Source organism: Muntiacus reevesi, chromosome 17, assembly GCF_963930625.1.
Source record: "Muntiacus reevesi chromosome 17, mMunRee1.1, whole genome shotgun sequence".
Lineage (NCBI taxonomy): Eukaryota > Metazoa > Chordata > Mammalia > Artiodactyla > Cervidae > Muntiacus > Muntiacus reevesi.
In genome coordinates, this window is record NC_089265.1 from 56,894,562 (window position 1) to 56,908,806 (window position 14,245).

The 14,245-nt window shown below is 51.9% G+C and overlaps 1 protein-coding gene across 1 annotated transcript in view; it reads right to left on the reverse strand.

Moving 5' to 3' along the window:
* The window catches only part of PAX5 (paired box 5), a 169,143-nt gene that overhangs the window by 27,827 nt on the left and 127,071 nt on the right, over positions 1–14,245 (reverse strand). The window contains exon 8 of the mRNA XM_065908119.1: positions 7,363–7,464. Within this exon, the coding sequence (XP_065764191.1) occupies positions 7,363–7,464 (102 nt within the window). The remainder of the gene's footprint in view (positions 1–7,362; positions 7,465–14,245) is intronic.

Below are 14,245 nucleotides of genomic sequence, written 5' to 3' on the forward strand. Positions count from 1 at the left end.
TGGCGCCCTCGTGGGAACAGTGGTGGTGGCCCGGGGGCCCTCCAGTTCAGCAGAGGGGTGATAGCAGATTTAGAAGCCCTTGTGTGGCAGGACCAGAAAGCCCCCTATGGAGCATCTAATTCAATCTCCTCGCCCCCTACCTCCTGCTTTGAGAGTAGGGAGTCCTGAGACCACCTTCTAAGGTCACGCTGTGAGGCTCTGGCAGCTAGAATCAAAACCCAGGCCTCCTGGACTCCAGTCGGACCTTCGTGCCCCAGCAGGCTTTCCATCTCTGAGCCTTTGCTTCTGCAAATGTGGCTTCTGCAAATGTTCTTCCCCAATGTGGCAAATCACTCACAAAACCCATGTGGAGTTTCTCCCCAGTCCCAGCGTCACTTCTACGCAGGGTTCACATGGGACTTAGTCACAGGCACTGCTCAGATCAGGCCACTCCAGACCCCTCATTCTCCATGCCTTGAAGGCACAGAAGCCTCCCCTCCAACTCACATTCAGATCTGCCTGGGACAAGCCTGCCATCTGTCAAGGCTGCTGCTTGCAGCACTTCATGTCCCAGAGATTTCTAGGGATTGAGGCTCTGGGTCTTCTTACACATAGTCCCTCACCCAGAAATGCCCCTCCGACTTCTCAGACTGGCAAGCTACCCTTCAAGGTGAAGCTCGGATCACCTTCTCCAGGAAGTCTGCCCTGACTTCTCCCCAGTGCCCCCAGCACACACACCTAGCAGCCTCTCTCCTGCATTTCCTCAGCACCTTCCTAGGTTTTAGCTCTAAATATAGCTTGCGAGAATGATATTTAGTATCACTGAGCCTGTTGGGCTGCAGCCCATGGGGTCAAAGAGCCAGACACAACTTGGCAACTAAACAGCAACAACATCTCACAACCTCATCAAGCTGCCGGGAGTCAAGTCGCTCCTTATATTTTGCTTCCCTGGCAGTTCAGTGGTAAAGAATCGCCTGCCAATGCAGGAGAAGCAGGTTCAATCCCGGGTCAGGAGATCCCCTGGAGAAGGAAATGGTAACCCACTCCAGTATTCTTGCCTGGGAAATCCCATGGACAGAGGAGCCTGGCGGGTTACAGTCCATGGGGTCACAAAAGAGCTGGACGCAATTTAGCGACTAAACAACAACTCACCATCTAGACTGTGCGCTCCCTGAGGGCAGGGGTTGTGTCTGTAACACCACAGCTAGCCCAGAGCCAGCACCCGGCGTTTCTCAGGAGATACCTGAGAATGAATGAAAGGACAAACGAATGGCCACTTGCCATCTCATCCCGGCTGTGTCTGCTGTTCCCCAGGGTCTATGTTCCTGGTGTGCAGTGACTGGGGGCCACCAGAGGGCAGCAAAGAGTCAGGAACAAGCAACAGGTGTGCGTGGCGTTCCAGGGCTGCCTTGGAAAGCGAAGGGGGCAGCCTAGAAAGCGCCCAGGCCACAGGACCACAGGCGCTCTGGTGAGGAGGTCATGAGAGCTAAGAACACAGGCTATTCATTCCCTAAGCACACATGCCGGTGCTTGGGCCAGGGAGGCGCTTGAGAAGGGAGCACTGATCCGATCTCACAAGATGCTCTGGCCTCTCCACTGCGTCCTCCCTGGCTTCTGCCGGCCCCTCCCAAGCCTGCCCATTCTCACGCTTTCAGCTCTGGTTTTGGGGAAGGGTCTCTACACAAGGCCGACAACGGTGTCCCTCTGACTCCCATCCACGGGTCTCGGCCATGCCTATGGAGCTGTGCAGGGTTCCAAAAGCTGACAAGTTCAAATCCTAACCTTGCTGGCCACTGGCCTCGTCCTTAACCAGCTTCTCTTCCTGTCAACCCCACTTGCCCAGCTGGGCTGGCTGGGCCATGCTCCCCCCACGTGAACCCACTCCAGTCGCTGAGCTGGACCCCCTCTCAGCCCCCTGCCCTCCTCCTCTTCAGACGGCCAAGGACACTCTGCTTACAGCCCAGCTTCTGGCCTTCTTTACCAGGACATCTTCTCATTTGGACCAACCCCAGGTGTCTCTCCATTTTTTCCAGGCATTCAGAGTCTGCCCTGCTCCTGCCTGGCAGCCCTTTTGCTTGTGACTGGATTCTTTTCAGATTTGGATCTCCCACGGATCCACGGGCTCCGAGGGACGTGGGCTCTGCTGGAGAGCTCTTGACTTGATACCAGCTGGGCAAGGCCAGCTCTAGGCATGCCTGCTGGGCTTCTCTCTACCACACCCAGCTCAGACCCCGGTATAAGCATCAGCAATTGTAAATAAGAATAATACTAAGTAACACTTACATTGCACTTCACATGTGCCAGGCAAAATTTTAAGAGTTTTTACATATATGACAGTCATCCCTAGGTATCTGCCAGGGTTAGGGACCAGAATCCCCAAGGATATCACAATCCACTGATGCTCAAGTTCCTTATATAATATGATGTAATATTTGCATACAACCTACATGACCCGTCTGTATACTTTAAGTCATCTCTTGATAAACTGCAATACCTAATCCAATGCGAGTGCTATGTAAACAGTTGCTAACACTCAAGTTTTGCTTTTTGGGATTTTCTGGAATTTTTTTCTGACTATTTTCTATTCATGGTTGGATGAATCCATGCTGAACCCATAGATCCAGAGGGCCAACTGTACATCATTTAATCCTCATTCTTATTAGCATCATCCCCATTTTATAGATGAGGCAGAAACAAGGATCCAGAGAAGTTATATAACTTGCCCCAAGTCACACAGCTGGTGAGAAGCAGGAGGGTGATGCACAAGCAGGCAGCCTGGCTGCAGGTCCCTTCTCTCGAGCACCAGCCTCCCTGCTTCACCACACCAGCCTCCCTGCTTCACCACACGGCTGCCACCGCGGGCCCTCGGGGCGGCTCAGCCTCCATGGCTGCACTTTTGGAGTACTCAGCCGAGCTCTCCCAGGCAGCCTGGCCCCAGCCACCCCCACCCCCTTCTGAGTGGCATCTACTATTGCCTCAGTGCCAGTATGGGCCAGGCACTCTGCAGGAACCAGGGACACAGAGCTGAACAAGGCAGGCCGAACCTCGTCTGCCGTATAACCCTCGAGTACTGTACAGACGGGGGGAACTGCACAAGGAAGGAACAAACGAATTAAATTACATTCCTCCCACGGTGCTTAAATAATGAATGAAAAGAACAGAATGCCTTGAGAAGGGTGTGATGGGGGTCTTGGTTTAGATGGTGTGGTGGGCAGAATAACACTTCCACCCCGCAAAGATATCTGCACCCTAATCCCTGGAACTCATGACCAGGTTGTATGGCAAAGGGGAATTAAGGTTGCTAATTAGCTGACCTGAAGATAAGGAGATTATCCTGGATTAAGCAGGTGAGTCCATTAAAACCACAAGGGTCTTTCTAAGAGGAAGAGGGAGCAGGAGAGAGCAAACCTGGAAGATGGCGGCATGATAAAGACTCAGGCCAGGGATGCGGAGCATTTACAAGCTGAGGAAGGCAGGAAACGATTCTCCCTGGGTGACCCCCGGAAGGCAGACGGCCCTGCTGACACCTGGACTTCAGCCCAGGGAGACCCAGTTTGGATTCCCAACCTCCAGAACCATAAAACAAGAAGAGACTGTTGTTTTAAGTCACTAATTTGCAGTGACTTGTCATAGCAGCAAGAGGAAACTAACACATAGCTGGTGAAGCGTTAGGTGAAAACGCGGGAGTGAGAGGGAGCCAGGCAGTCTGGGCCAATGAAAGTTGGAGTAATAGAGCGGGCTGAGTGCACCAAGCCGACGAATCGCCCCTTTGGGGGGCGTAGCTGCCTCCATCCCCCCCACTGGAGTCCAGGACCCGCTGCCTGCCCACACCACCTCACTGGCCTCAGGGTCCACTCCAACCTCACCATCACCTCCCACTTCTTCAAGAAAGCCATCAATTGAGCGATTTCAAGAATGGCATCTAGAGATGATGCACACCCATCCACAGTGAGCAGAGCTTCCAGGACAGAAGCCCACCAGGCTCCTTCTAGGGCCCTCGTCAACCAGCTGCGTGCCTGCTGCAGCCCAGGGGAGGTAAACACGACATGGTCAGGACTTCCTGGCACTCTGGCCGGAAGCCCCCAAAGAGGAGTCCAGTAGGGGGTATGGGGGCGAGGCGAGTTCATCCCAAAGACAGTCGGTTACCTTGCTTCCTAGACTCACTGAAGCCAAAGGGCAGTGAACGCCTCCATCTTTCCCCCAGCCTAGAATTTTTAAGAGTTTCAAATGCCATGTCAATATCCATTAGGTTGTGCAAATACCTTCAGGCGGGAATCAACTAGTTATACTGGTCAAGACACTATGGAATCTTTGGTGCAAAACTTTTGGCATTTGCTGAAACTTGAGGAAAATAAAATCTGAAAACTGTCTCCATGCCGAGCTGATGTGATGTGCCGTGTTGACTTTGTTCAACGTCACTAATTAACTGAGGGCTGTGCGGGGTTGGCAGAGCCACAGGAACTGAATCTACAAACGCTCGAGCAGACCAAGTAGCCTTGATCTGCGTACGTGAACACATCCTGAAATCAGAGAGGGTGGACAACCCCGACAGCAGAACCAAATTCGAAATAAACAGGAGTCTAAGTCACCAAGACTGTGGTTTGTAAGGAAAAACATACTGTTTTTCCAGGCCCCAAAATTCAACTACCCAAGTGGACCCCGGACAAAATCCCTTTTCAGTGTATTCTAAAAGAAAACTTCACCTATGGCAGTCTCTCTTATAATGGAAGAGGTAGCCGCCAAATGTTTCCCAGAACCTATGCTGTGCTAAGTCTGACTCTGCGACCCCATGGACTGTAGCCCGCCAGGCTCCTCTGTCCACGGGGATTCTCCAGGCAAGGATACTGGAGTGGGTTGCCATGCCCGCCTCTAGGGGATCTTCTTGACCCAGGGATCGAGCCCAGGTCTGCCTCATTGCAGGTGGATTCTTTACTATTTGAGCCGCCAGGGAAGCCCTTCCCAGAACCTAGGGTGGGAAAAACAGCTCCGAAGATTTCAGTTTCCCTTGGGATTCACTTCCAGGCTGGGAGGGAGGGCTGTTTCGAATAGTGATACTGACTTCAGCCTTCTGGGCTCCAGGATTGTGAGCGAAATTTTCCCACTGTCTTAAGTCACCAAGTCTGTGCTAACTTGTTATAGCAGCCACAAGAAATTCATACGCAGGTCAATATTAATTTTCCCTCCCTCCTGCCTTTAGCCAGACACTCACATAAAAGGACCTATCCTGTGTTATGGGCTATGAGGTGCGGAAGACGAGGAAGGGAGAGGACCCACTGTGCTGAAAGGTGGGCTAGATCTGGGCCGTTCCAGCAAAGACCACGAGTGTGGGCCAGCGCTGCCTCCATGAAGCCATCCAAGAATGCGTCTGGAAATCCTGTTGCAGACAGACTCCCAGAGATGTGACGCTGCCGTGGACAGGGGGAACAGGAGCTAAGGGCCTGCTTGCTAAGCGTGGAGTCGCGGCCCCGACACCGGGTCTGGTGCTGAGTGAGCGCTGGGGCTGCGTGAGAAGAGGACGCGGGCAGAGAAGGAAAACAGAAGGGAGGGAGGGAGGGTGCCGAGAGAGACGTGGGGCCTCCCTGCCAGAAGGCCTGTCTCCCTTCCTCCTCTCCATGCAGCCTCCCTCCCTGCAGAGCCCAGGGGGCCACCCCACCCGGCGGGCTCCGTGGCCGCCCGGCCAGTGGCTGCTGGTAGGACCCATGAGGCTTTGCTCTTGTGCAGGCCTGTGGTTCCTGCTGCCACCATTAATGCTACCTGCTGCGGGCTCTGCCGGAACCCCCGGAACCCCCGGCTGTTTGTATCCCGAGGCTGGTAATTAGGATTGCAGGAATCCCAGGGGCTGGAGGGCACCTCTGTCTGGATAAACTTGGGCAAGTTCAGCTGCTGCTCTGAACTCGGCCTCTTTGGAGTTGGCAGCAGAGCCCGGCAGGGTCAGCCAAGCGGCCCCGCTTCGCTGCCCACATGGCCTCAGGGCTGGACCTGGGGCTGCCACCTCCCCCTCTGCCATCACTGCGAAGCAAGCATCGACAGGTGGAGGGTGCACAGGGTGGCAGAGGCCAGGAGTGCTGAACTGGGGGGCAGAAGACCTGGATTCAAGACCTCCCACCTCCAAGCTCTGCAGCTGTGGGCAGCTCCCTAACTCTTCTGAGTCTCACTAGCCTCCTTCTGACCCTGGGGACCCTGCCCACCTCACAGGCTGTAACACAGGCAGGCAGGAGGGTGTGTGTCCCGCCGCCTCCCCCTCTTGCCCTGAGCACAGTGGCTCTGCCGTGACCCCTCCTGGAGGCAGAAAAGGCGAAGCCTTTGCAGGCATGGATCTGGCAGGCCTCCCCGGCGTTGGCAAGGCCCAGGGCAAGAGTACACACAGAGGCCATTTCCCATATGTCTCATATTTAAAAGTCATAAATCAAGCTAACAAACCGTTAAATGAAATATGCTCTGTCCTCCTACCTTGTTAAATAATCTCCGTAATAACCTGGAAGGCCAGGAGAGAATTTAGAATTCTGGGTCTCCTCAGAGCCTGTGCCTGGCCTTGGCTGGATGGGGAAGGCCCACCTGAGCCCTGATCCGCCCGGCTTCCTTCCCCACGCCCAGCCTGCTCGTCTTCACCGGCCTCGAACGCGGGTGTGGACACCCAGGCTTCACGTTCACACTTCGTCCACACTGCCCACTGAGAGTCAACCTGGGCCCCAGGGTGTGCATGTCGGTGATGTGGGCTGGCGAGAAGCCGGAAGGGGCTTAGGGCTGTTTGGGCAGGCTCCCGGGTGGGCTGGAAGGAGGGGTGCGGGCCCCAGGTGGGCACAGCCCCTTGGCCCGCAGACGCCTCAGTCCACAGGCACAAGGGCACTTCTGCGCCAGGAGGGGTGACTCCAGAGCAGGGGCCCTCCTGCGAGGCCTCAGGGTGGCTCACGCTGGGCCAGGGCTTCTACTGTGGCTCCGCCGCCTACTTGCCGGGCAGCTTGGGATGCCCCAGCTCCTCTCGCATGGCAACCCACTCCAATATTCTTGCCCGGAGAATGCCCATGGACAGAGGAGCATGGCGGGCTACCATCCAGGCAGTCGCAAAGAGTCCGACCCGACTGAAGCGACTTAGCACGCACACAGCCCCTCTCCGACCTTCAGCCAGGTCCCATGCCCCTCAGCATTCAGGGTCCCTGCGTGGCCAGTGAGGGGTGTCTGAGGGACAGTCAAGGACCCCCCATCTCTGATACCCTCCCAGGTGCTGCCGCTGGTTGACAAAGAGGCCAAGAAGGCAGAGCTCAGCCTGAGTTTTTCAGGTTCATTCCTCCCAAGCAGGGAGGTCACTGGGACCGTGTAGGGAGGGATGCCCCCCAGGAACCCCAAATGCCTCCTGCTGCAGAGACGCAGACAGCGCAGACTCACCAGGCACCATCCCCGTCAGCGTCGGCGCCGAGTAGCTGCCCTGTCCAGCGGGGGGCACGTGCGGAGGGTACCCAGGGAGGGTGGTGCTCGCCAAGTCGCGGCCTGAGGAGTCAAAGCAACAAATCACAGGGTGAGCATCCCCACGGCCAGCTGCTCCTGTCCGCAGCTCCCCCGACATCGGCACGTTTGGCACGTCTGGATGCTTGACACCAGTGTGCACGTGCACACACACACACGTACTCACCCACCCCTCCAGCCGGGCTCCACCAGCAGGAAACCAGGAAGGCTCGGTCGGATCCCTGGGAAACCAGAGCTCCGACCACACCCCTTGCTCTCTGCTCCCCAAGTAGGGCTTGGACTTCTCCGCCAACACACCGTGGTTTCTGCTGGGACTTCTGCACATGGCCCAGTGGTCACCATCTTCCAAGAGCAGCTCAGCCATCTCCCAGCCACCCACAGTGGGAAGGGCTCTGCCTGCCTCAGACCCAAATCCGGTCCTTACTGACTTCTTCCTCTTTGGACCAAGAGCTTGCCATTCATTCAGTGATGGCGCAGGAAGCACCTCCTGACACCAGACACTGTTCTGGGACACGGAGGTTAAGGCCTCGGCCGTTGGGGGCAGACGTCCAGCGGGCATGTGTCCCACTCATCGCAGGCTGCCAGCTCCCGAGGGCAGGGGTGACACCTCACTCAACACCCAGAAACCCACCTCCACCTCAGGGCTCGGCACCTAGGAGGTCTCCGTGAATAAACGCGTGAGTGAACGGTCCGGGTTCCAGGCCAAGTGGAAGAAAACCCCGAAGCAGTAGAACTCCGAAAGGGCCCCGAGGTTCGGCGCTCAGGGAAGGAGCGGGCCTATAGCTCTCCAAATGCTGATGATCACACGTGTGTACTGAGGTGCTCGCGCCCAAGAGCGACAATCCAGAGCCCGGAAGATGGGACTGTTCGTGGTTGCCTGTTGAGCCCTGAGGACGAGACCCCACCCTGGGGGGAGGAATTGGCAGTTGCCCCTAAGAGAAAGGGATGCCCCTGCTGCCAGACCATGAGACGTGCAGAGGCAGCCCAGGCTGGTGCTGTTCTAACGGGTCGGCTTCCCTCCCGGAAGGTGCGCTGGGTAGAGCACCCACCTGGCCCCGGGCCCAGGCTCACACCCTTGGCGACAACACACCAAAAGGCTTATGCAGAAACTGTAAACACCAGGCTCTGTTTTCAGTCTTTCAAATCACTAACCCTCAACAACGCAGGAGGTAAGGTACTGATACTTTGCCCAGGTTATAGGATAATGAGACAGAAAGGTCAAGTAATTTGTCCGAGGTTGCACAGCAAGGATTTGAAGCCAAGCAATCCAGCGGCAAAGCCCATGGGTTTAGGCATTCTATTCTACTGCCTTGCGCATGTGCCTGGCTGGGCTTCTGCCCCCCGTTCTCAGCTGGGACCGTAGGCTGAGCCCTGCATTTAGGCCACGCTGTCACCGGCTCACTCCATCATGCAGAGAGAAATCCAGCGACACAGCTTTTGTAATGTATGTGTTGGGATGAAAGCAAGGACCACAGTGGAGGAGGAAGGCCAGATCTGCCTCCTGGACAATGGAGGCGTTACCCTGATAGGACGCTGCCTGCTGGGCCAAGCCCCAGGAGGTCCATGCCCCACCCATCTGCCCGAGACGGATAAGAGGGTCCTGAGAAGGGAAGGGATTTGCCCACGACACTCTCCTCATTTCAGGCAAGGCTGGGACTGGAATCCAGCTCTCCTGTTTCCTGGGGCTTTGGTTCTTTCTTCAACAGGGGTTGTCCTTTCGGTCACATCTGAACCTCATCAGTTTCTGCCGCTGTTACATACGCTTTAAACCCTGATCCCCAAAGCGGAAATGCAGTGCCTCGCCAAGGCACTCAACTCAAGAAGCTAGATAAAAAAGCAATAAAATGAACCTAGGGAAAGGAGGAGGAAGGAATCGATAAAGAAAAGCAGAAAATAATGAATTAGGAACCAGAAAAGCAGACACAGTAATAAAAACACACAATGATAAATAATAAATACAACCAAGAGTTGTTATTTGAAAAGACCAATGAGATAGACAAACCAAGGACAAGACTCAAAAAAGAAGGCACAAACATCAAGATAAGGAATGAGAAGATACAGCCAGAGATATGGGAAAGATGACATTTAAAAAACATAGAAACATGCACGGATGCTCTACGCTACCAAATGTGGAAATCTCGTCAAAAGGCACAATTTTCTAGGAAAACATGAATTACCAAAATTAACTCAAGAAGAGGTAGAAAATATTAACAGCCAAATCATATCAGAAAAGGTTGTTTCAAGTTATTTTTAAAAATAAGGTGCCTTGTCTATGTAGTTTTGGGGGCATTTGTTTTTGTCTTTGGAAAGTTCTTTTAAAACTCCAAGGAACACACACTTCTATTATTAAGCTGATCCAGGATACATAAAGCTACAAAAATGTTCATTTTGCCAATGTGGCAAAATCCTGATATAAAAATTTAACGAAGTCACTCAAAAATGAAAACTAATGACTGGTCTCACAATTTATTAATATGCAGGCAAAAAAAATCTACTATCTCATTGATGAAGCAACATAGAGATAGAATAGTACACCATGACCAAGTAAGCTTTATTCCAGGTATGCGAGGTTGCTTCAATATTAAAACATTGGTTGGGAATTCACATTAATATGTCAAAAATTCTCATTAATATATTCAAATGAATGTATTTTGATATGATAATATCAAAAGCTGTGGAAAGGCATTGGCTAAAATTAAAGAACACTTATGGCTCAATAATAAAAAGACAAACAGCCCAGTGTAAAAATGGGCAAAGGACCTGAAAACACATTTGTCTAAAAAAGATATACAAAAATGGCCAATTCCCTATCAGGGAAATGCAAATCAAAATCACAATGAAATACCACATCACACCCACTAGGATGTCTATAATAAAAAAGATGGGTTATGACAGTGTTAGAAAAGATGTGGAAGGTTGGAACCTTTATACACTGTTGGTGGGAACATAAAATGGTGCAGCCACTTTAGGAAAGTCTAGAAGTTCCTCAAAAAGTTAAGCATAGCATTACAGTGTCTCCCAAGAGAAATGAAAACATATGTCCACTCAAAATTTGTACATGTATGCTTCAAGCAACATTATTCCTAACAGCCAAAAGAATATAAACAATTCAAATATCCATCAACTGATGAATGGATACCGAAAACGGTATATATTCATACAACATAATCCTTAGCAATAAAAAGGAAAGAAGTACTGATACAACATGGATGAACTTGAAAGAAGCCCATCAATAAAGACTACATATGTATGATTCTATTAATATAAAATGTACAGAATAGGTAAATCCATAAAGAGAAAAAGTAGATTAGTGGTTGCCTTAGGCTAGGAGTGGGGAATAGGGGGAAAGAGAGTAACTGCTAATGGATATGAGGTCTTTCTGGGGGGATGATGCAATGTTCTAAAATTGGTCATGGTGATGGTTGCATGACTTTGTGAGTATCCTAAAAACCATTGAATTATATACTTTACATGGGTGAATTTTATGGTATGTGAATTATATCTTAATAGTACTGTTATGGTTTATTATTGCCATCTATCATCACCATCATCTTCAAAAAGAAAAAGTCATTTGACACCAAAAATGTAGGAAGGACCTAATATTAAACTGCTTCTTAAACCAAATAAATTTGTCTTTATGGAAAAAATATATAGCAAAAGAAAAGATTAATAAATTGAATCACTTAATAAAATAGACCAAAAACCTACTGCCTGGTAAAAAACAATATGTGGGTGCCAAGTTGCTTCAGTCATGTCCAGCTCTCTGCGACCCAATGGGCGTGGCCCACCAGGCTCCGATGTCCATGGAATTTCCCAGGCGAGAATACTGGAGTGGGTTGCCATGCCCTCCTCCAGGGGATCTTCCCAACCCAGGGATTGAACCCATGTCTCTCCCAGCTACCTGCATTGCAGGCAGAACCTTTACCACTGAGCCACCAGGGAAGCCCAGAAAAAATATAAGCAAAGTCAAATGATAAATGGTGGACTGGAGGAAATTATTTGCAGCATAAACCATAAATAAATGGCTACTATCCCTATATATCAAAAACTCATAAGAGTCAACGAGAAGAGACCAAAAATCTCATAGAAAAATGGGCAAAACTCAGGAACATAAAACTGTTACTTGTTGGGTGACTGGTCAACCAACAGAACAACAGCTTCCTTCGAGGTTCCTATGAGCCAGGCTCTGGGCCGGTATTTCACTGGGTGCTGTTATCATCCCCATTCTACAGATGAAGAGATGAAGGCTCCAAGCAGCTGATGCATGTGCCCAAGGTCATACAGCCGATGATCATGATCGCTAACATTTTTGCAGCACTTACTGTATTTTAGGGCCTGTTCTAACACTAGGCAGGGTTCTGAACACTGTTCACTGTGTTTTATAGATACTAACTCATTTAATCCTCCAACACTCTATAGGTCAAATAATATTATCCCCATTTTACAGATGTGGAACTAAAACACAAGAGGTTAGGCACCTGCCCGGGGTCTCCCAGCTCGTGAGAGAGGCCTGGGGTCTCCCAGCTCGTGACAGAGGCATGGCCAAACCCAAGCATTCTGGCACCAGATCCCTCACACTCCCCCAATACACGGGGCACTTGCTCTTTCCCCATCCCTAAACTGGGGGTTCCCAGATTGCAAGAGCTGCTCCCACCCTCCCTCCCCTCCCTGGCAGGGCACATAGTAGGTGCTTAGAAAATACCCGCCAAGGCGAAAATTAGTCAAAAGACATTGGTCCTACCATCTGAAAGGAACTTTGGTTCCCATCTACCAACGTCTCAGAAAGCCCTTCACCGTGGAAAGCCACAAGAAAACCAGGCCTCATTTATCTGTTTTTTGCTTGGATGCAACTTCTTCTTTTTCATATACAGCCCATTTCTACGTAGGCTCTCTCTACGTACACTAATGGGGGGAGATGTGAATCCAATTAACTTCAAATTTAGCTCATAATGAACGTGTCTCATTTTGCTACCAGCCCCATTCTCATCGTGTGGCAGTAATTAACCGCTGGGGGTTGTCACTCCCAGACACATGACGTGGAGATCCTCCCAGCCCCTCACTTCAAACCCTCACAGAACTCATTACCCTGACAGCACGCAAACTCTTCACTTCGAACACCACAGGGCCCCAGTCAAGCGCCCCCTCTATCTGCCCGGATGTGAGTGTGAGCAAGGAAAAGAAGAGAGCGGGCCACTGAGAAGCCATGAGCTACTGTGAATGAAATGGAGCGAGAGGCTGGTGATGGCTCCACGGCCAGAGAAGGCCCGGCTGCCTAGACAGCCCTGCGTGGGAGGTTCTCCCCAGAGGCGGGAACTTTCCACCACAAAGCCCAAGCTCTAAGGAACATGGCAGAGCTGGCCAGGGGACGCCAAGTCCTTTGCAAACTGGCGATCATATCCACCAGGGACTGTTATTGCTTAGAAAGTCGGGACACCCCGGGCAGAGGCAATGGTGACTTGCCGTGTGACCTTCGGTAAGTTCGCCCACCTCTCTGGGCCATCGTTTTCCTACCAGAACACGTAAGCCGTGGGAACAGATAGCCTCTGGGGTTTTTCTGTTTTAACATTCTACAGCTTGGAGGCCTCATTTTAGCACTATGTTGATGGAAGTGGAGGCTGGCACCAGCTGCTATAGAGATGCCCACCTCGCCTCAGCGCTCCTGCCCGCAGTATCAAGCACCCTGGAGCCCCTGGATTAAATCCTAGTGAAAGGAAGGTAAGCACCAGTCTGGTTTCCCTGTCTTCAGGAACTTATGGCAGGAGACGAGGGCTGTCAACCTGCACGTTGTCGCCAAGGCCCCCTCATCCAATGTTCCCACGGGCGACCCGGCGTCTGGCTTGGAGAAGAGCTTCCACTCAGTGGTGGCTAGTTTTCAGAAGTTGGAACTCTGGATTCATCTCATTTGGGAACCTCCTGCCTATGTGAATGTTGACTCAACTCCAGTTTGTAAAATATACACTGAGGGCCAAAGAAAATGTTATCTGAAGACCACGTTTAGCCCGCATGGCCAATTTTCAACCTTCCTCGTTCTCGAAGCTCTCGAGTCCTATCTGAACCATCCCATACCACCACTCCACCAGTTTCATCACCTGCCAGGCCTTTTAAGGACCAGAGCCCAGCCTGGGTGTCCAGGTAACTACCAGAGCGGTAGCCCCCGGGCAGGGCAGAATGGGCCAGGGGATGGAGGGAAACCTGCAGGAGGTGACTCCTGAGACCTGCGGCATGACCACATCAGCCCCCTGAAGCCATCTGAACCTCCTGCCAGCCTCCCAGCCACGCTGGCTTCCCAGACACCCCTCCTCCCTCGAGCCCAGTCAGTCCCCGAGCCCCTCCCGACTCTCCGTTGCCTGCGGCCCTCTCCTCCCTGGCCCGGCCTGCCCCAGGTCAGACTGTTCTTCCCTTCGCTCTGTTTTCCAGTGACCTCATCTGTCCCCTGCCCTGATCCTGCCACACCCTCTGTGGCCCTTTCTTCCAAAGCCCTGGCATCCAGCCCCCGACCCCTTCGGCTCACACTGAAGGACAACCTGGAGTCAGACAGAAGCTCCGCGAGGGCCGAACCCAGAAGCTAACACTTCCGACTCTGTCTTGGTTCAATAATTTAACCAGAACTGCAGACACTTCCACTTCTATGACATTTTCTCAGAAAGCTCTTCCTCAGAGTCATAGAACCATGAGAAACACTTTTGCATGTTAAGAAACATTATTAAAACTTTAAAAGAAAAGGTCATAAAGGTGGGAATCATAGCCTTTTCACATCATGCGGCACTGTTAACTGTCATACCCAGGGATCACACCTCTAAGAAAA